The sequence below is a fragment of the Medicago sativa genome, chromosome 5 (assembly GCF_051527215.1).
Source record: "Medicago sativa cultivar Bolivia chromosome 5, Bolivia_mono, whole genome shotgun sequence".
Classification (NCBI taxonomy): domain Eukaryota; kingdom Viridiplantae; phylum Streptophyta; class Magnoliopsida; order Fabales; family Fabaceae; genus Medicago; species Medicago sativa.
Window position 1 is genome coordinate 200,321 of NC_140753.1, and position 23,285 is coordinate 223,605.

The window sequence follows — 23,285 nt, forward strand, 5'->3', positions numbered from 1 at the left end:
GTTTTAGCCTCAAGATGCCTATCCTCCGGAAAGAACCTTTCTTGAAATGCTTTCTCTAGCTCACCCCAATTTTCCATCAAAGAAGTTGGTTGATCAAGATACCACTCCTTAGCCTTCCCGATCAAAGAATGAGGAAACAATTGCACAAACACACCCTCTTCCTCATCTTCCTTCATACCAAGTGTACCGGCGGTAACATAGAAGTTGGTAAGATGTTTATATGGATCCTCATGATCCATACCGGTAAACTGGTTATGAGTTATCAAGTTTATCAACCCCGACTTCAGCTCAATTGATTTGGCATTACGATTGCCAAGATTAGCTAGCCTCCTTGGACTAATCCACATAGGTAGGGCATCATTATCATTTTCTTGAGCCATGACTACTTCTGGTTCACTCTTCGGAGATGAATGTGGTGAAGAATGTGAAGAATCACCAAGTGAAATAGTATGCACCGAACCTGACGGAGAAGGAATAAAGAGTAAAGATTCCGGCTGAGCCAGCCTGGCTAATCTCCTAGCTTCCTTTGCTTGCTTTCTAAGTAACCTAGCAGTTTTCTCAATCTCTGGATCAAATTGTAGGTCTTCGTGAGCAACGGTACCTCGCATAAACAAAGTTCACCAAGACTATACCAAGTGGTTAGCATAAAAATAATGAATGATATGTGTGTATAAGTATATGCATGAAAGAATTTTGTGCAAAATTGACTTAACATGACAAAATTGTTTCCATACTTATAATAAAATTTCCGTTTCTCCCCGGCAACGGCGCCATTTTGATGTAAGATTTTTCTACACGTCATATAACTATGTACACGTGAGTATATATAGGATCGTTTCCACAGGGAGTTACGTTTAATCATAAGCATTTACACAATCGTTCACATTAAGGGTTTGGATATAATTTGTTTGTTTGTAACACTATATCCATATTTGACACTAAAGTAAAAACGAGAGGGGATCGAACTATTTCGCTTGCGGTATAAGATAACGAGCAAGCATAACAGCAGCAATCTCTCGATCGATTAACAGACTCTAGCTTTATAACCAATATTATTACAATCATTTCTACAATATCCTTCGTGTCCAAAGCGACATCGTTATTTCCAAGTTAGCGTTTAAACATTCGTGTCCAAATTCCTTAAACGATAACAAAGTCGATCGGATAACTTAATCGACCGTGTCCAGCCTGATTAAGTATCCGAAAGCATTAAAAGCTTGATTAAAAGTAATTATCAAAGGTTTACAAACTTGTCAAGAGTGATATAACATAAGATAGATTGTTATTCTAGTTCTAGATTCAAGGGTTTGTGTCCAAATCATCTTGAATCTCTTTGAAAGCATTAAAAGCAAGAATAACAACAATATTGAATCATTAAGCTAGAACCTTATATATTAAAAGATCAAAAGATTACATAATAGCTTGATAGTTACCTCAATACTACAAAGAAGGTGATAGTTACATATAGACATGTAAACTAATGCAAGGAATGAAGGAAAGATGAAGATTCCATGCCAAGATCTTTGATGTCTCAATGAATCTAGGATTGAATCTACTCCTTAATCACTTGCTTTATGTTTCTCTCTATGAAATAGCTCTAACCTCTCTCTAGAAATGTATAAAATGTTTCAATGGAATAGTGAATAATAGTAGAGAGAGGGAAGAATGCTATTTAAATGGGCCTGCATTTTTACACCTGCGCTAATAGCGCAACTCACGCTAATAGCGTGGTAAGGCGGCCTATTTTCTGGCCAATAGGAGAGTGCCACGTTGGCCTTGCCCTGCTGCTACGCTCCAGCCACGCCAATAGCGTAGCTCTCTGGAGTATTTACGCTAATAGCGTATATTACGCCAATAGCGTAGTTCTTCTTGACTAGCTACGCTCCAGGTGCGCCAATAGCGTAGCTCTCTGGAGCTTGTACGCTAATAGCTCAGAATACGCTATTAGCGTACTCTTCAAGAGTTCTCCAAAACCTACGCCCCAGGTACGCTAATGGCGTATCTCTCTGACCTTGGCCATTTCTTCTCACGCTAATAGCGTAGGACACGCTAATAGCGTAGGACATTGAACTTTGACGTTTCTTGCTCCTTGCTTGTATTTTCCTGCACAAAAAGGGTAGAATAAGGCTCAAAAGCATAAATGACATATTTACACAATAATTGGAGTTTTCCATAGAGAATCTTGCAAAACAAGTCACTAAAATGCCTAAACTCCTATATGAAATATATCACTTTTAAACACTTATCACTTGTCGAAAATGGTTCTTTAAATCCAATTACCTTGTAAATCTTTTGTGAATGACTTTATATGATTAATTGTTGATATATGGATGATTGTGGATGATTGAATGTGATGTTTATCATGAAATGATGTGTTGTTCCATTTTACTTGGTTTATGAAAAGTATATGGAATTGATTATGATATTTGGTAAGACGATGTTGATGTGTGTGATGATGACTCTTATGTGAATTATGAATGTTGAATGTGTGGACATGTATACTTGATAATGCAATGTTGTTGAGATAGTCAATGTAATTGGAGGTGTACTTTTGCATTGTCGTTGTTGTGGTGAAGTTGTGCATTATCGGATCGTTGTTGTATGTCCATGCATCATATCATATTGAGTCATATGTTGAAATGTAAAAGGAGGTGTGCTTTTACATAGTTGTTGTAAGAGGAGGTGTACTCTTACATGTAAGAGGGGGTGTACTCTTACATAGATGTGCGGTTGGCATCTAATGACTGTTGTTATGGTACCACATGCATATATGTGTCAAGTGTAGGCGCATTGCATATTGAAATGTTATATTGTTGTTGTATGTGAATGGTGATTATTGATGATAAGTGTGTTTGATGAATACATACTTGTGACATTTGGAATTTAATGGTTGATAAGTTGTGACATAATTGAATATGTGACTCGAAAAATTTGTGTATTGGTGAAATTTGGTGAATGTTGTGATTGCGTGGATTGGTGTATATGTATATTGGTGGGTTTTGTTGATGGTTGTGAATAATTGAACTATGTTCTAATTGCATGTCTCACTTTCTTGTACTTATACACTTGGTGAACCTATTTGATGATAGATACTTTGATAATAATGATGAGATGAGAATTGTATATGTATATACATATGTTGTGGTGATTTATTTGATAATGATGATTACTTGCTTATAATTTTGAAACGATGAATTGTACTTGTTAAGTTAAGCATGCTAGATGAGCAATGAGGTGAGTAACATTTTAATTGGTTGTTGATAATGATGAACTCTTGTCGATGACTTGATTAGAGATCAAATATGTCTGTTATGCTATGATAATAATGTGATAGCTTGAAGTGCAAATAATGGGGGATAATAATCATGTGATGCTAGTATTCTAGGAAGGATGGTTATGTATATGTGATATGTATGAATCCTCGAATGCTATGTTTTTATCTGTTGATTGTGATTAATGTAATGCTTACCCCCAGTGGTTTAGACCGCCTACCTGTCTGTATGGATGGGTATACGTTGTGCAGGATTAGTCGCTTTGTGAGTTGCTTCTTGGATGTTTGGATAGCGGGAGCTTTCTCCGCTGTCGTGTCTTAGAGTAGGACAGGCTCTGATTAGGTGTCTTTTCTTTTGTCGTTTTAGAGTGTCAGTTGTGGAGAACTTTATTTGTCGGACTTGAAGTATTTTTACATGATGATGTATTTTGACCATGACATGTATATGTTGGAGTTTGTGAATTATATTCCGCTGTGACTGTTGAGATGTTATATATGCATGTTGACTGGATTGGTTTTTGGTTAGACGTAGCGTCTATTTCTTGAATATTTGTTATATTCGCGTGTTTTATCGCTTTAATAGAAGTAGGACGTTACAGATTGACATAGGAATAAGGATATAGCCAACAGGATATGAATGAAATTGGTGCGATGCATTTTTTTAGTATTAAATAAGTGTACAAAAAAAAACAAGAGGATATAAATGAAATTGGTGCGATGCATTTTTTTAGATTATGTTAAATTACTGCTAACCTAATACAGCAAATGAGCGGGAAAATATTAGGTTAAATTGTTGCAGAACCTAACAAAATTAATAAATAAGGATATAGCCAACAAGATAGGAATGAAGTTGGTGCGATGCATATTTTTTAGATAGAATTTGTTAGGTTAAATTATTGCTAACCTAATACAGCAGATGAGTGGGAAAATATTAGGTTAAATTGCTACGGACCTAACAAAATTAATAAATAAGGATATAGCAAACATGATATGAATGAAATTGGTGCGATGCATTTTTTTTAGATGGAATTTGTTTGGTTAAATTACTGCTAACCTAATACAGCAAATGAGCGGGAAAATATTAGGTTAAATTGTTGCATACCTAACAAAATTAATAAATAAGGATATAGCCAACATGATATGAATGAAATTGGTGCGATGCATTTTTTTAGTATTAAATAAGTGTACCAAAAAAAAAGGTAAGAGGATAGGAATGAAATTGGTGCGATGCATTTTTTTTAGATGGAATTCGTTAGGTTAAATTACTGCTAACCTAATACAGCAAATGAGCGGGAAAATATTATGTTAAATTGCTACAGACCTAACAAAATTAATAAATAAGGATTTTAACCTAATTTTTTCCCTCCACACTTTTGCATTTAATGTTTATCTAAAGTCAAATTATGTTCCTAATTTTATGCTATTTTTTTGGAAAGGAATTACCCCCGCCCTATATTACTCTAGTGACAATTTAATCCTTCCTACTCTCATGACAATTTAGGTGCTACTTTTTTGGAAAGGAATAACTGCGCCCCTTCCTACTCTAATGGCAATTTAAGTGCAATTATTTTGGAAAGAATTAACTAGTTGCTAAACAAATCGCCCTGACTAGTTGCTAAACAAATCGCCCCATCTCTTCCATTGTCAAATTCAACATGGCTTAGAGAAACATTGAAACTCCTTTTGTCCTATCACTGTCTGACTGGTACACATTTGAACAAATATCTCTTATTTATAAATCTTAACCGGTCAAGCTATACTTAACCCTACTTCTAAACTAAAAATTTCCCACCTTTGGTATCACATGAATTGTTGTTGACCTATACTCCGCATTAATTGTTGTTGATCTATACTTCTCCTTTGGCATCACATTAATTATTGTAAATTTCTCTATTTATTTCTCTATTAATATCCCCTGTTGTTTGCAGATTTTTTTTTTGTTGATCCCCTTTCTATGAGGTTTGATTAACAACATATTTTATAATATAATTTGATATTGAAATTATTGATCACGTTCCTCCTTAAACAAATGCCATAAGGTTCGTGTTTTGTTAATACTACTATAAAAATGTTTAAACAAGAAGAAGATGTGGCACAACAACAAAAAAGGTCGCATCAGGTTCTTTTTTTTGTTTCGTACTATATCCTAATTTTTTTGTTCCGCCGTTAAGTAAAGGTTGTTGTGTCTTTTTCTCTCATTATCTCACAAAAATACATATGTTGCTATTTTTATTTTCAACTCATCCTTTCTTTCATTTAGGGTTTTCTAAATGTATTGTTGATGCATTACTTTGATTGTTTGTTGATGCATTGATTTGATTGTAGGTAAAAATGTGAAAAGTATCATAAGATATAATTTGCCTATAATTTCTTATGTTTTCAAGATTCACTTATAGAATTAGATAATTTTATTTTTGCTTTGAGTGTAAAAAAGTAAATTGATTGTATTACAAAACCATTTATCTCTCAAATCAGATGGCTATTCCAAAACTAAAGACTTTTTCATAATATATTTTATATAATATGGTTTATGTATATTGACCATATGCAAAATTCAAATCAATGGAAGAACATGTGACATACGGTCATTTTGAATGTATTCGCAAAACCGCCCCCTAAGTTTTGCACATGTGGCAGTTTTGACACCTAAGGCCAATTTTGACTCGGCCTATGCTGACGTGGCACCCTAAGTGAAGTGCCACATGTTATTTTTTTATTATTTTTTTTGCCTTGGGGGGGCCAAAACTGCTACAGTTGTGTTAGCTTTTTCTTCGATTTCTCCTACTGAAGTCACTGTTTAGAAGCAGATAGAGTTCAACTTCTGAAGTGAGGTTCAGAATCTAAATGCAGCGGATAAAAACAGAGTGAGAGAGAAGAAAGAGACAAAACAATTATACAGGTTCCTTCCACAAACCGGAAGTAGTCCTGTCCCCCTTGCACTTTCAAGGAGAGTTCACTAAAATCAATATTTGATTACAACTGCTCACTGATAAAACTAGGAAGAGACTTCAAACTACTCAAGCACAACTCTAAGAGATTTCCTATGCTCAAGAACAAAATCAAGAGAGTTCCTATGCTTAAGCACAACTGCAAGAGACTTCTATTCAAACAGAATTACAAAGAAAAATGTTTGAGGTTGAACACTTGATATACAATCAGTGATGTTCACAATACAAATCAGATACAGACTCTTAAGACTCTAGAATTTCTAAAATATGAAAGTTGTTAAAAAATTCTAAGTGAACTTTAATGTGAAACGATTTGGCTGAGCTATGCTTTAAATAATTTAGGCCGTAGGCCCCTCTCGAGTGGTCTAATATGTTCTCAAACGTGGGTTAATTAATTTTAGTAAAAAAAAAATATTTAAATGAAGACACACACGATACGATACGGGTGATGTGATCTAAATAAAATAAAATAAAATCTGTGTGCGCATATTCAATTGATTCACTCACGATGATGATGATGTCTGGGATTCAAGGCCAGCCTCTCGAGGTTACTGGTAAGATCAATTCAGTTGATTTTAATCTTTGACTTGGTTTTGATTTTTATTATTAAGAGATGATGAATTGTTCCTTCCTTCCTTCCTGTTATTTATCGTAGTCGTTTCTTGCTCGAAATTGAAAGACACTGAATGGATTTCAAGACAAGATCCCTACGTTTGCATCGAATACGCTTCCACCAAGTTCCGAACAAGAACATGCACTGGTTCGTTCGTAACTACTTTCAATTCTTCTTCTTCTTCTTCTTCTATGACTCACTCACTTTGTTGACCCTATTTGAATCGTTGACTCTTTCTTTCAATTCCAGACGGCGGAAAAAACCCTGTATTTCAAGAGAAGTTCATACTTCCTCTAATTGAAGGCCTTCGTGAGATCAATGTTGTCGTTTGGAACAGCAATACCGTCACCTTCGATGATTTTATCGGCACCGGAAAGTAACTATTCAATTCACTACTTCTTATCAATCATTTTCTATTGCTATTAATCTATGACTATTCTTTCATGCTATATTCTCTGTCTTATTTTAGGGTTCAATTACACAAAGTTCTCTCTCAAGGTTTTGACGACTCTTCTTGGCCACTTCAAACTAAAACTGGCAGGTACTCCTCAGTATTCCTTTGTCTCATCCATATCGAAATTATAGATGAGACATGGTTGATTGATACAGTTGTTTCTTAGGTACAAGTCATTCATGATTTTTATTGATGATCGTAGGTAGCGAGAAATTAACAAGAGACTTAATCAGTTAGCATTAGGCAACACTTGTTTTCACTTCATTGTAATTATTATGACTATGTCTGATGCATCTTTTCCCCTGTCTGTCTGACAGACACGCAGGCGAAGTAAAACTCATACTGCATTATGCCAATGCCAGTGCCAATGCCAAAGTGAATCACCAGGTAACCTACATTTTCATTACTATTTATTTACATTTACATATATATAATAACAATTGGAGTTGATTCTTAATAAGTGTGTTTGGGATGCTAATATATTGCAGAAACCAGGCTCCTCAAGCCATACTCCCTATACAGCAGTCCCATCCTATAATCCTGTTCCTTCCTACTACCCACAACAACCACACTCTAATTATCACCATCCAACAACACCTGCTGTTGCTTATCCACAACCACCACCACCTTACCCTGCTGCTTCACACTCACATAATCCATCTTCTTATCCACCATCCTCAACATATCCATACCCTCAATCAGTGTCATCTCCCTATCCACCACCCTCATCATCATCACCATACCCTCCTTCAGTGCCATCTCCCTATCCACCAACTTCATCATCATCACCATCACCGTACCCTCCTCCCCACTCTTATCCGCCATCTTCAGCTTATCCACCACCATCATACCCTCCACCTGCAGGTTATCCTCCAAACGCTGGTAAGTAATTCTTGTTTCTCTGCCAACCATTTCAATTTTCACATCTACTGCTTTAATAATTTTTTCCTTTCCAATCACATCCTTTTTCAGGATTCTACCCTCCACCGCCATATTGACACACATATGCTACTTTCGCTACCAAGGAACCACCGTGCTTTTGTACATGATTAGTTTGTACAATCTTGCCCAGATTTTGTTTCTTATATCTCTACATTAGGAGCATTTGTCTAAGTTTTTATTTTCTATGTGTCATAAAGATAGTTTTTATTTTCTAGATATACTATCTATCATTATTTTTTTGGGTACAAATCTATCATTCTATTATAACAAAGATGTGGATTAGTGGCATCATATCAGTTGTTTATTGCTTCTGAAAGTCATTATATGCTCTCAATTACATTATACATGCGGACTGTTTAGTATCCAATTGGTCATACACAGAGAATGACAAACTTGGGTATTCAGTATTCACCCATCCATGTTATGGAGTGAGTGGGCTTAGTATTCCCTACATTACACATTTTTCTTTATATTTTACGGTTTTTGCACAATCTCGCCAAACCCATCAAAGGAAATCCCGCAGAAATAATATTTGCTCCTTAGTTGTACTTTTGTCGGGGGATTAGTTATAACTACGTTATAGTTTTCAATGTCTCTCGTGTTTTGTAGTTATCCTTTATAGGGAGTATGTAATTGGACGAATCCCTTTGTTTTCGGCGTCTTAGTTGTACTTTTGTCGGGGGATTAGTTATAACTACGTTATAGTTTTCAATGTCTCGTGTTTTGTAGTTATCCATTATAGGGAGTATGTAATTGGACGAATCCCTTTGTTTTCGGTGTCGTGCCTGTAATATGATTAGAGAGCTAGTGGGTCTTCCATCTGACCTTTTATTATTGGAATCTCTTTATCTTTGACCCAAAAAAGAGTGCGAGCCATAAGAAGGCCAAGTGATGAAAATGAAGTGATTTTTCTTATTATTGTAGAAATTTAGAAATTTTAATTGAGGAATGATTTCTTCTAAACCAATTCAAATTTCTAAATATTAATGGAAGTGGGAAAATTCCAATGCACCGTAAATTGTTGAGGTTTAATGTTTGAATCATGGAGCGGCTACATTCATGTTTGGAAAAATGAGATGGATAATTTTCAAATATGTTAAAAAGTGAGAATGATATGTGGGAATGATATTTGTACATTCTTTGAAGAAATCAGATTTCTATTTCACCCCTAATTATGGGTCTTTTGAAGAGTTGAAACACTTCAATTCGTATTAGTCTCTTGCGAGTGAGAGAAACTTGGATTTGTTGAGAAGTTTGTGGATGTATTGATGTTGACCAAAGGTGTCTAAACCACATAAATTTTGGTATCTAATTTTATTATTTCCTTTGTGGTGATTGTTCTCATATAAGATTATTGGTGTCTGTAGATTATGTTCAACAAAAAAACAAGGGGATTATACTATAGAATTTATGGGATTAAAACTAGGAGATATGTTGTCCCCCTTATTTTTTGTATAAGTGGTTGAGGGTCTGAGTGAACTTAACGAGGAGGGCATAATCATATAAGATATTTAGGGGTTTTTTGGTTGATAATATCACATTTACAGCATGCACATGACACACTTCTTTTAGGAAGACCTCGGTGCATAATATTTGGAGTATTGTAGACATTCCTCATTATGACATCAAATTTTTAAAAATGTACGATTGTATTCTAGTATCTTGGTCTACCGGTTGGTGCAAAAGTTGTCCACCTGATAACCTATGTGTTACTTTGCATAAAACTTGAGTGGAGTAGCGAATAGTGGGGTTGAATGATTTATGTCCTCCAGGTGTATTTTGTGACTCACCCTCAAACTAGTTCTTGGGGGAAAAAGATCGGAGATGGGGCTACAATTCACTTTTGGCATGATTTTAAGCCAGGCTCTTCATCATGGAGTGAGGTGTTCCATAGGTTATATCATGTCTCGGAGCAACAACATGATCTTGTTAGTCCTCGTGTGAGTTGGCCGGATAGACTTTAGGTAGAGGAGGATCCTATTTGTTCGGGAAGCTGCACTACTTGTGAAGTTATCGTCTATATTGTCTTCTGCTTCTTTATTATCCCATCAAGATAGACGGTGTTGATAGGGTGATATGGATAAGGTTTTCTCGGTGAAGTCCACCTAGTATATCTAGTATCCTCAAAGCTTCTTGGTCAGTAAAACCTTTCCAACCGTGTGATCTTTGTTTATGCTCCTTCCAACGTATGTTATTTTTCTTCACAATTGTGGGACAACTCCCTGCAAAGGCCAATTTGTTTTGGAGGAGAGTGATTTTAGAGGTACCAAATGCTGTTTGTGCCTTGTGTGAAGAACAAATTGAAATAAGTTGTCATATGTTTGAAAGGTGTATTTCTCCTTTTATATATTATATGGTATTTCTATCTATCACTAGCTATCACTTATGTTACTGATGCCCCTAATCTCTCCCATCCATTCTCTATGATACGTGCTTATAGTTCATCAGACAAGATTCAAAAGGGATTGTCATTTATATGACATTAAGTATAGTTGTGATATGGGATATGAGGAAAGAGGAATGCATGCATCTTCTCTAACAAAGTGATTGCTTATCAATAAAACAACGAAGAAATATTATAATGATTAAATCTCCAATATGGGAGCAAACATGTGAGGGTCACTTCATAGATCCGTTTTAAGGAATCAAACATTGAAGTATTAATCATGATATAGCAATGAGGACCACTTAAAATACTAGCATTGGAGATGTTCTAAGTGAATCGAAGGTTGAAAAAAAAAATCAAATCTAAATATCGTCCCACATAGATAGTTCAGTTGATGAACTAAGAAACATTAAAGAAGTTTTAAAGAGGAGATCCCGGATTCAATCCTGAAAACTAACATAATCACTAACTTAAGGAACATTTGCTTATCGAATTCAATATCATAGTGTATTACAATAAATAATGTTTAAGAAAAAAAATATTGTGTTATAAAAATTGCTATTTAATGAAGGATACAATTTGTATACACAAACGGTGCAATATTTTTATTTTTTATTTTTTTTCACACAAATTCCATGAAATCTAGATAGATATTTGTAGAGATATTTTAAAAACTAACTCATAAAAATGACACTATGATTTCCTAAAAAAAAAATGACACTGATATAATTTGATTAGATGCATGTGTATAAAAACTTTTACACATTTACTGCATAAAAATTAATATCATTAATGAAACCAAAATGCTACAAATAAGTAAAATAATAGAGTATCTTCGTACTTTTGTCAAAAAAAAAAAATAGCCTCTTCGTACTTTTTTTTTCCAGGTAGAATAAGGAGAGAAAAAGGAAAGTGTGCATTTAAAATAAGGATTATGCTAATCGGTGCTCTAAGGACACTCGTTAAGGAAATCAAAATTAGTAAAGTTTGCATTGAATTCAACAATTTTTTCACTTTTAAAAAGTCAAATCTTTCACTTTTCACAATTTCCCAATACAACATTTCTACTTTTGTCCTCTTAACCAATGCCCTAAGGGCACTCTTTAGCATTTCCCTTAAAATAATATAATATTTTCCCATAATAACATTGATTGATGGACCGCAATCCATAGTATACGACTCTAGTCAGAATTACATGGTAGAGATGTCCAAGGCAAAATCAAGATTGGATACCATGAACCGAGCAGAATATAATGCATTTGATATCAACATTTTTTCTTTGTTCCTTTTCTTTTTACAAAGTAAATTTTGACGTTATCATGGGGAAAGTAACCCAGACATTCTCCTATCCTATTATGTACATAATCTCAACTAACGTTAGCAAATCCATGGAACATACATAATGTCCCCGACACATAATGTCCCTGACATGTCACAGATGCAATGCCTTTTAATGTTTTTGCATTTTTCTATTATCTTCGTGCATGAAAGATACAATTTTTTCTATCAAGTTATTCCCAACAGTAACATCCATGACTTGGCAAACCAGCCAAGGGAAAAAACTTCAACACATTCAACTGTACTTCTAAAACCCGAGGATGTAAACACGGGAATACCTTGTACACAGCCACATACCAATGTTGACCTGTCAAGCGGGATTCCTAACCAACAGCTGATGCAAAATGTCATTATTCTTCATCACAGCTGGCAAAATTCAGACAGCACAGTACCTCATCATCCCATTGTTGACATTTGAATAATATTCGTTATAGTTGAGATATTCCCAGAAACGAGAAAGCCCAAAATTCACATGCCTAGGTTCCTTGACATAGCAGACGTGCAATTCATTTAGACTTCTTTCAAACTTTTGCTTTATGGAAAGCACCTGGAAATAATTAGAAACAGCTGGTGTTAGGATCCAATATTTGGTTCCCATCAGCTGGTCAGTGTATTGTTTACTCGGATAGGATCAAAATATTTGATGACATAACTAACATGTTCAAGATAGGATGTTCCATTTTCTGTTATGTTCTTATCTAATGCGTATGTTTTTCAAAAAGGCCTTTTGGCAAAGATAAGGTTGTTTCGAGGGAATCAGACCCTAGAAATAATAAGTGTGAACATTGAGAAGTTTTGTAGAATAAAGGGACGTATACATATTGCCATACACAGCAACGACAGTTAAGAGTAATGACTCGCGAAGTCTATAATTGAGACGCCAATATGCTGGAAAACAGTATAAATGTATCAGATATGTGATGCATATGGTGCATGGTTTACCTGGGATATATTGATTGTAGAAAGTTCTCCTAAAAAGTCTCCCCGACAAGCTCCTATTGTAAGACAAGACCGGAAATCAAGTGCACATTGCAAAATGCTCTCAATAATGCTGCCCACTGCCTTTGTTTCATCAGACAGAAAACATCTGCAATAATACATGCATAAACCTCTTATTTACCCTCTGAGCTTATGGAAAATATTTTTAGTCCTATAGTGCGTATGTCTTCCAACTAAAATTATGACACGTGACACTATAATGTTCTTTTTTCCTCTTGCTGTAAATTTCTTTAGGAGTTGTGGAAGAAAACTTCCAAATCCAAAGGTTTTTTTGTGGGTGGGTACAAGTTCAAAAACTTGCACTAAATAGTTACCCTATTTACACATCAAACTTGCACATAAGCTTTACATTATTGATCAGTATGCAGATAACCAGTTATTAATATTACAATACTGATCGATTGCAAATTAATCAGTAAGCAAATACCTAGTTAACTAGTAATCAGTATTACAACGGAGGACCAAACCCCGTGGATACCCACCAAAGCCCACCCCGACATTAATGGGAAAAATCCACTTTGACTAGGGCTTATGTTGGGGCAGCGATGGGTGTCAGATGTTGAAAAAAGAATTTAGAAATCATCCATGTCAGTCAATTTGTGAAGGAGTAACCACACAGGAAATAGAGCTGGGTTGAAGATAATGCAATGAAATTGTGGATGTGGACGGAAGAACTATTCCCCCCCCCAAGCCACAATTGCCAAGCCTAGCAAGAGCTTGCCTAGAGGGTGGCATGCAGGCAGATATTGGTGAAGATCTTGACTAGGAAAACCAGATTAGACAAATTCATGATTCAATTTGTTAGCTAAGTAATCATAATTACCAAAATACTTTCTCAAAACTGACTTTCTAGTAACTGTCTGTATAAATAATAAGTAGCAATTAAATGTAAACTTACATGCTTAACGAATCAGCAAGATATTCTGTGTGCACTGACTCGAGATCCATCATATCTTTCACCTGCATGAATGACGGGAATATCCAAAACATTGATATAGTGATTGAATTTTGAAGTCATACACATCATCATATCTAGCCGTGTAGAGTATTTAATTTTTACGAAAATGTTTGGTGCTTTTTTCGTTCCCAATTCTAAGAAAAAGCCACAAATTTTAAGATGTATTAATTGCTGAAACTACTTTAAAATCCTTCACATGTTTACTAGAAATACATCTTTCTCCATGTAAGTGGGTGGGGGGAACATTTAATGACGAGGTAATATTTGGAATGAACTTTCAAAACTGTAGCGTTAAATTAGTCCTGAATTTTTCTTCTCATATATGGGACCAGAGGTAGCATTCATTAATAATTAATAAAATAAAGAAATAAACAGGCAGGTACAGCTCAAAAACATGTGGCAGATTGGCGTCGTCAAAGAAGATAACCCTAAAAACAGATATTTTGCCCGTAACCCCATTGGCCCTCTTTAAAGAAAGGGTAATGAGATACTCCTTAAAGAAAGCAAGCATTCTTCTCAAACCAAAGAATAATATAAATTGCACACAGCCCAAAACCTGGTACTAAAACATTTAACTTTAACCAGCAGAAACTGTTCCAAAGCAGAGGAAGCTAAAAGCCTTGATCCTTACAGGATTAAAACTGGTTTCCTAATAGTGCTTGTAGAACTAGATTAGAAATGAGATGTGAGTCAAATGCAACCTAAAGAATTATGTTCAGGATGTCTTTATCTTTTTTCTCTTATTTCCTGTCTTATATCAAGTTCTCCCACAATAAAAACAGAAATACAGTCTCCTAAGAAGGGCACAGCCCATGCAGTTGTATGCAGTGAGCTTAACCAAAAGATAGAAAGTAAAAGCCAGACCTTCATTTCGACTAAGCGACCACAGTTATTAAGACACAGATCAGAATACATAAGCAGTTCAGAAAAGGTGATTTTGCGCTGAAAATAAATACTTATAAAGCTCCATAAACGCATCAATTTATACATTGAAGAAAAGGATACAAAGAAATGAAACTAAATAAATAGATGCATTGGCTTCAAACCTTATGCTGAAGGGAATGAAGAAACCTGCACCATGACACGTGTGATAATTGTGACTCCACATACTGCTGCAAAGTAGATACAAAATGGCTGATCTGGTGCCTGTCAATGAAAGTGGAGAAAGGATGCTTAGAGGTGCTAATATACATATAAAGAAGCTCATATTCAATATTCAATATTCAAGATTTCACGGGACTTCATCAAGACAGTGTCCCCACCTAGACCACATGGTCCAAACCTCCAAGGCATACATTAAAGACGATAATATGACCACAGAAGAAGGCCTATCATATAAAAAATAGTTCATGGTCCCAGACTTCCCAAAAAAATCCAGTACATATACCTCATCTTCATCAATATATTAAGATGCCCTGCCCCAGGCTGGTGTGATTCAGCATTTAGACCCTTATTGGTTATATGTGCCATATCCTGTTCACCAAAATTGAAAGAAAATAAGCACTAAAATAAAATCAAAATCCCTTATTCCCTTGAAAAATCAGAATATAAAATGTAACTCATAGCAATAGAAACAATTCGGGATATCAGATTATACACTTCAGAATGATGCTGCAGACTTATGAAATTGCAGGCTCTCAGACATTGTTCCAAAGTTATTCGTAATGAAGTATAGAGAAACATGCAAGGCATGTCCAAACTTTGAGATGGTATTAGTCTATTAGAGTCGATCCAACATGTGGCATGTCCAAAATTGCAAAACTTCACTCCAAATGTGAAATATCTAATCCTATGCATGAGGGGGTGTTGAAAATTTGAAAAACCACATCAACTAAAGATAGACCAAAGTAATCCAATAAGACTTTGACAGTCCTCACTCAAAATTAGTGGAAAAATTTAGTTTAGAAAACATTAAGGCAATAAATAGTTACTCGCCGATAACTCTTTGGACATATGTCCAAACTTTGAGATGGTATTAGTCTATTAGAGTCGATCCAACATGTGGCATGTCCAAAATTGCAAAACTTCACTCCAAATGTGAAATATCTAATCCTATGCATGAGGGGGTGTTGAAAATTTGAAAAACCACATCAACTAAAGATAGACCAAAGTAATCCAATAAGACTTTGACAGTCCTCGCTCAAAATTAGTGGAAAAATTTAGTTTAGAAAACATTAAGGCAATAAATAGTTACTCGCCGATAACTCTTTGGACATATTTAACCTAAGTGTTCAATTGTTTTAAATTGGAAATTTCCTGCCACGAAATTGCTAAATCAAAATCTTACTGAGGATAAAAATAAATGCAGTTATGCAATAATAACAACAGGAAAAGAAAAAGGGAACGGCTGCAAGAAACCAAACCTTTAATGAGCACCACACATCAGTCAATGAAAATAAGGCAAGCTTCACTTGTATTAAAAAGCTGAATATATCAGCATATATTTTTAACGCAGCAGGTGTCAAAATAATACAGAGTGGCCAATCCACATGGTAACCCAGTCCTAAGAAATCGAAAGAACGAACCCCTGCCATTAATTACGAATTTCCTTATCAGAAGCATAATTTAACCTTCCACGGAGGGGTGGGGTGAGCTTGTCAAACTTGAAATGAAAATGAAAATATTAATGAAACCAAATAAGACAATAATAAAAACAAAATACTGGATCTCTAGTAGTAGAAGTATAGATATACCGATAGCAGATGCTGAAAGAGGCAATTTTCCATGTCCTTTCATGTACACAAACAACCTATTCTTATTAGTGTCTTGCTCACAAGAAGACTTCTGGATTGACAGTTCAAGTAGGCCTTGAATTTCTGGAAGTCTCTCGGTAGCTTCTGTAACAGACCACTTCTGTGATTTTAAGTAAAACAAAGAATGAATAAACGTTCAGATTGTAGACTATAGTCAGAAATCAAAGCTATGAAATATTAAGGAAGTCATTGTCAATCAGAATTTAGGAATACATGTCGCCAAAGAGACAAGATGAACAAATCTGCCCAATCTGCTAATTCCATAAAATGATACCGCCGCAGTGCTAAAAGATGCTCTTGCAACTTAAATGCCTCCTCAAGCACATTGATGATTAGTTTGCTGACATAATTGTATCTAGCATCTTTAAGGACACGCAAAGCTATTACATAATACTTTCCAAAAGAAATATCATACCAACCCATTTGAATCTGAGAATATTGATAAAATTCAACGTATTGTATAATGCTTATTCTACACTGTTTCATCTGTCAACTTTCACACATAAATTCTAAACATGACCAATAAATTACCATTGTCCGCCTCAACATATTACATGTTATACAGGCTTACTGTATATTTTGCACTTTGTTTGGTACAATAATACTCTTAGAAAGGTTGGGCCTAATACAACCTCACAAAACCGGCTTGTGAGGTGAGGACTGGCCCCACTTATAAACACATGCTTAGACCATATTTTGTCCGATGTGGGACTCTTTACAAATACTCATAGCACAAATTTACTATGGAGCATGAATTCTAAATGGCATCAATTAATTCATGTAGCTTGTCCTACCTGATGGGGTATGGTATGCTTGTTTTTTTTTTTTTGAAAATATATTGAAGCACCACTAAATCGTTCTTTTATTTCAAAATATAAAATATAGTACTAGGAATTAGTAATATTTGCATTTCCTTTGTGATTTTTTGCTTGTTGATTGTATAACTTTCTAACCCATCAGTAAAGAAGCTAACTGAGGCTGCATTAACTAATTTATAGAAGATAATACAACTGACAACATTACCGATGCATGAACAGTATTGAAAGGACCCAGATATTACTGGGTGCCTAAGTCCCACATCGAGTAGCGGGGGATGCTTTGTGGAGTATTTAAGTGGTTTGGTTCTTCCGCTTGATAGCTAGCTTTTAAGGAAGGGTTCCCCAAGTGCTAGGATACATATCAATTAGTATCAGATTTGTCGGTAGCTCGAAAAACTACCTAAGAAAGAACTGACTGAAAAGGCCGAGTAAAGCATTGTAAAGTGTAGTTGTTGTGACATCGCCTATCATTCTCAAGGGCATATTGTGATAGAGACTTGGGCATTATGGAGTGCCTAAATCCCAACTCCCACATCAAAGGGAGGGTTCCCCAAGTTCTTGTATAGTATACCTATCGAGTATCATGCTAAGAAATAATAGAAGCTATAAAGCAATGAAATATAAAACAGCATACCTAAACCATTCAATTAGGTTACCAGAATAAATATAAAAATAAGGATACTGAACCATGATTTCCTGTATTAAGCACTTGTCAATTATAATATCAAGTGGCATCTCAAATGTTGACAACGAAGTCTGCCTTTGAGTAGCATCACAATCAACAGTTTTCCGAAAACTGCCCAGCAGTCTTCCCCAGCTGCTCCCACCAGATGTATCTGTTAAAACATATTGTTTATGGTCCACCACATCCAGTGAAGCATCAAAACCATATTTGGGTTCATCAACCAACCCATCTTCATTACCACAGCCAATTTCTCCATAATCATTATTCTGATTACCATAAGTAGATGCACAGCTATCCGGTGGAAATGAATATGTGTTTGTACAGATTGAATCGGTGAGTAACTTGTCCATATAAACCTTACAAGGGTCCTCTACAGTAGAAAAGTTGAAGTAAGGAAATGTCTGTGCACAATCTGCTGTTTGTTGAGGCAAAACATTTCTAGTCAACATTGGGTTCATACTAAAGGGATTAATGCTAGGTAGATTACACTGATGGCCAACTTTTAGTGGTTGAAAATCACACAAAAATGAAGCCGGCGTATTATTAACAGGTTGGTCCTCACTCAAGGTTTCCACACTCAAAGAATCACTAACAGCAACGCGACATAACTGGGAATATTTCATGGATTGCAGGTGCTTTTCTGTCATCTTTTGCTCAACAGTTCCATCAGCATCAAATGATTTTTTCAGTAAATCGTCCATTGCTGAATGACTGTCAATGCAACTACCTCTCTGTTCAATACTGAATTTACTTGAGTACCACGAATTCTCAGGATTTTGAGGGTCAAACATGTGACTTGATATCATTCCCTTATTGGAGGACTTCATCAAATGATCAACAGCGTCCATTTTATCACATATTTCATGTGAATCACTGCCTGGATTTTCATGATGACAGGAATTTTGTATTGAACTATTTAAGGTAGTGAACTTCAAGAAGCTTAAAGCAGATAGATGATTTTGTTGTCCTGCTGTTGGGCAAGGCCAGCCACTAAGCTGATCAGACTCCAATTGCTCCTCAGAGCTGTTTAAGGATGAACTTTCAGATTGACCATACATATCTTCCAGCAGAGACATCTCGTCTTCCGTACTTGAGACATCCGATTCCAAATTATTAGATCCCCTGAGAATTTCTACAAAACATCAATGACGAAATAACAAAGGGAAATAAAAGTCGTAAGGACAAATATTTAATATGTCAAGCAGAGAATGAGATAAACATGTTATTGAGTGCATGCATCTTCATGCACGCACATTTTTCCTGGGGGTGGGAGGAGGGGAATGAAAGTAAGAGATTACATATTTGAAGAACTTTTATCTTCTGTTGGAGAGATAATAGGTTCGTCTTCTGACATGAGCTGGCCTAGTTTGTCTAGAGTCCCCACATCATTATCAAAAGAAGAAACTGGAGCATGCATAGGTACCTGCAAAAAGGAAATTCTTCAAGCATGAGAACGAAAAACAGAGAGAAAATAAGTACCTACTCGTAGTGGGAAAAGCAGTTTTTTCTGCTCTCCATCTAAGAAGTATGAAAACAAATCATAAGACATAATCTAAGATACTCTGAAGATAAGATCCAAATATTATAGGATATTTTTAATATCATCTGACATAAACAAGAAGGAAAAGATCTTGGTACAGACATAATTCTAAATCAATAATGGGATGGATTTAGTTAGAAAGTATCACAATAATTTGTTTTCTTCCTTATGTATGACCTACATCCGTTTTAAGTGAATTTGCTTATAGTTTTTTTTCTTCATAAAATAAAAATCTGACGCCTTTTCTGCATTTCTTCATCCATTGGTACCTGTAAGATAATATCTTGAATTTTTGGCCTTGCAATCCCTTTCTATTCTCTTGAAAGTAAATTATGTATTGGTACCACAAAATAACTGAAAGTAAATAGAGATAAAAAGTTCACTGTACAAGAAACCAAAACTATGCAGTACGATTACCTGCTGATATCTAACTTCTAAGCTGCTCAAAAGGCTTTCAATTTTTTCATTCATCCTTCTATAGTAGCTTTCTCTTGCAAGCACCATATTATCTATAGTATCTTTGTTGAAAGTCAGTGGAGAGAAATAAGACAGACTGTTGCTTGAAAAGCCGCTCCAGCAGGGTAGAAAGTCATCAGAACTATGTTGTCCAGCAGCAACATCAATGCACAGCTCAAGTAATTTCAATAGTACTTGAAGCTGCTGACCAGCTCTAACAAGTGGAACCAATGAGTCCTTGAGAAATCCAGGAATGGGAACTCCATCTCGCAACTGACATTAAGAAGTTCTCACTATGAGAATCAATATAACAAGGCAATAGTCCATTATTGATACACATGAAAAAACAGGCTGCAGGTCAGCACAGAAAAGAGTTACCCTGATACTTGCAGATGGGACGTCAACAGAATTACCAGCTTTAACATGCGACTTAGGAGATAAACATTCTAAATTTTCAACAATAAACTCCTGGTAGGGATCATGGATTTCAGCTTTGAAAATCCAAGATCTAATAAACCCACAATACGGTTCACATGATTGAAGAAAAAGAAACTTGAGAAGAGCACAGTGAGCAGAATCAGCAACCTAAAAAGAAACATGCATAAGTTCATTTATGAATCATGAAATTGCATTTTAGTCAGGTCATTATCTATACTTATATATACACACCTGTAATTGATGATACAAAAATGTTAATAAGGTCCCTCCTCTGTAGAAGTCAGCAAATTCCGAAGTAGCTTTAGCAATAACGTCTTGGAAATCAGTATAATGAGCCCACTTTTGTAGGTTACATATACTGGCAAGGGCTTGAATCTGAATTCTGAGTTGTTTTGTGTGGAGATATAACTCAAGCAGCGTAATTTCAGAATGTGCAACAGTGTTGAAACAATCAAGAGGTTTGGAGGAAGCACGTCTGAGAATGAGAGAAGCGTGGATAGTGTGGAGAGCAGAAATGTAACCTTCCAAGACATTTCCAACGGCAACAGCAAAGGCTTGATTAACAAGAGTACAGGGAGGGAGGGAAACAGTGAAATGATCAACGAAGTGACGGAGAAGGAAAACGAGAGAAGCAGTGGAAGCAATGGATTGAAGGATATTTGAGAAAGAGTGAGTGGTGGAAGCACGATTCCAGAGATGAAGGAAAGTGGTGTTGGGATGATAAGAAGAAAAGAAGGGAGATCGGTTATGGATAGCGATGATGGATGATTTGGAACCTAACATTGCATTCATAACCAAACGAACCAAACTGGATTCCTGAAGAGTCACACGCAGATAGAGAGATTAATTAATTAAGATGAAGATGAAAAGAAAGAAGAGAATATTGAAATTGAAATTGAAATTGAAAATGAGTACTTACAGAGAGAGTGGTTTGATTTGAATTAGAATTAGAATTAGAATTTGAAAATGAAGATAGTTGAAGAGGAAGAAGGGATGTTGGTTGTTCCCAAGTGTTAGGAGGAAGCCATGGATCGTGTAACTTCAAATTCTGTAACAACGAAGCACTCATTTCCCATTCCATATTTCGAATCTCACTCAATTCAGTAGTAAAAGCCGCCTCACGCTCAGAATTTGCAGAACAACTCTACTTTACTCCATGTCGCTCACTGGGTTCTCCTCTTAAACACACCATTTTTTTCAACAGTTCTTTTAGTATTTAGAATGAAAATACATTAATCCTTCCATGTAAAGTCATTTTTTTTAGAGATAGATCTATATATTAAACAAAAGTTTGAACTAATTAACTTTATTTTGCCTTTTTTTGGTGGTGGTCAGGATTCGAACCCTAGACTTTATTTTGCCTATTTTTTTGGTGGTGGTCAAGATTCGAACCCCGGACCTTGCATATTTTATACGTTTTCCTTACCAACTGAGCTAAGCTCACGAGGACACTTTATTTTGCCTATATTTATTTTTTGCCTTCCCTCAAACAAAAAAATACTTTATTTTGCCTATATTTATTTAAGAGTAAACTATATTCTTCTCCCCTTTAAATGCTTAAATTACACTCCTCTTATCTCTTATGTGAAAATATACACTCCCCTCTCATCTTACACAAAACATACTATAAATTATTTAACTCTCCTAACTTAAGAGAAGTTTGAATTACATTCTCATCCCCTCTTACGTTAAAATCTACATTTCACTCCCTCAATATTTTTTTTTATTTCTAATAATCTAGCAAAAAAGTAATAACCTAACACACTTCGGAAAAAAATAGTATTGCGGGTCTATTTTAATATAATAAAAATTTGAATACATATTTTTTGCTATTTTTTATTCACAATTTCATTAACATATAGTTTTAAACCTATTATAAAATATGAAACAACCCAAAATAAAATTCAAATATGTAAAAAATTACTAACGACAATAAAGTATGGTTATTTAAAAGTTAATTTTATACTTTAAATTATAAAATTAATAGCAAAATATTTAAATTTAATTATCATTGACATTTAAATTATAAAGAAATGAATTTATTTTTCTCAAATGGTGGTTCAAAATTAGTATATATCGTAAAAATATTTATTTATGTTCAAATAAATTAAAATGTAGTGCATATTTAATTATTAAGGGAGAGAGTTGTAATTCAAGCATCTTATAGGGGAAAGGAGTATAAAATTTACTTTTTAAGGGAGGAGTGTATATATTTTAACATAAAAGAGGAGGAGAGTGTAATTCAAATTTCTCTTAGGAAAAGAGAGTGTAATTTACTCTTTATTTAAAGTAGTAAAATAAATATTGCTTAACCATGATAAAAAAATTATTAAAAAATTACTTTAGGAGATTTTAGTGTTTTTATTAAATTTATAAAAAGGAAATTTTATCATTTTAAAATGATATATTTTTCTTTGATGTTCTACCTCATACCAAACAACTAAATAATCATCCCACTTTAAAATACTATAAAATAGTTTAAAATAATTAAATATCTCTCCAACATTCTTTCTTTTTAACTCGGTCAATAAGAAGTTGACCCATCCACATAATTGTGGTTTCAACTTGTGTCGTTAACGTCAACTTCTATATGTGATTGATAATTTATAATAGCTCTATTAACGTTTGATGAGTCTTGAAGTCCATCAATTCTATTAATTCTGAAGTCCAACTAACCTAAACTTTT

The 23,285-nt window shown here is 34.9% G+C and overlaps 2 protein-coding genes across 2 annotated transcripts; one reads left to right on the forward strand and one right to left on the reverse strand.

The window, feature by feature from the left end:
• The first annotated feature begins 6,711 nt into the window (after window positions 1-6,711).
• On the forward strand, window positions 6,712-8,519 carry LOC146918804 (uncharacterized). The gene is made up of 7 exons (XM_085712034.1): window positions 6,712-6,773; window positions 6,875-6,979; window positions 7,082-7,208; window positions 7,302-7,373; window positions 7,604-7,673; window positions 7,775-8,168; window positions 8,259-8,519. The coding sequence occupies exons 1-7, from the start codon at window positions 6,728-6,730 to the stop codon at window positions 8,282-8,284; spliced, it is 840 nt and encodes a 279-aa protein (XP_085568160.1). The 5' UTR covers window positions 6,712-6,727; the 3' UTR covers window positions 8,285-8,519.
• Window positions 8,520-11,839: 3,320 nt separating this feature from the next.
• LOC146918805 (Spc97 / Spc98 family of spindle pole body (SBP) component) lies at window positions 11,840-21,844 on the reverse strand. The gene is made up of 14 exons (XM_085712033.1): window positions 21,519-21,844; window positions 20,831-21,415; window positions 20,540-20,746; window positions 20,123-20,434; window positions 19,464-19,588; window positions 18,163-19,287; window positions 16,876-17,017; window positions 16,603-16,762; window positions 16,273-16,436; window positions 15,297-15,382; window positions 14,956-15,055; window positions 13,850-13,911; window positions 12,895-13,039; window positions 11,840-12,499 (listed from the first exon to the last, which is right to left on the reverse strand). The coding sequence occupies exons 1-14, from the start codon at window positions 21,678-21,680 to the stop codon at window positions 12,329-12,331; spliced, it is 3,546 nt and encodes a 1,181-aa protein (XP_085568159.1). The 5' UTR covers window positions 21,681-21,844; the 3' UTR covers window positions 11,840-12,328.
• Window positions 21,845-23,285: the final 1,441 nt, after the last annotated feature.

Bases quoted from the DNA above. Each gene is read 5' to 3' on its own strand.
- LOC146918804 (XM_085712034.1), top strand. From the start codon at position 6,728: ATGATGATGATGTCTGGGATTCAAGGCCAGCCTCTCGAGGTTACTG. The intron at 6,774-6,874 runs GTAAGATCAATT...TATTTATCGTAG, and splicing joins CCAGCCTCTCGAGGTTACTG to TCGTTTCTTGCTCGAAATTG. The intron at 7,674-7,774 runs GTAACCTACATT...AATATATTGCAG, and splicing joins ATGCCAAAGTGAATCACCAG to AAACCAGGCTCCTCAAGCCA.
- LOC146918805 (XM_085712033.1), bottom strand. From the start codon at position 21,680: ATGGAATGGGAAATGAGTGCTTCGTTGTTACAGAATTTGAAGTTACAC. The intron at 20,435-20,539 runs GTAACTCTTTTC...TCTTAATGTCAG, and splicing joins TCCCATCTGCAAGTATCAGG to TTGCGAGATGGAGTTCCCAT. The intron at 13,040-13,849 runs GTAAGTTTACAT...GTATTATTGCAG, and splicing joins CTTGCTGATTCGTTAAGCAT to ATGTTTTCTGTCTGATGAAA.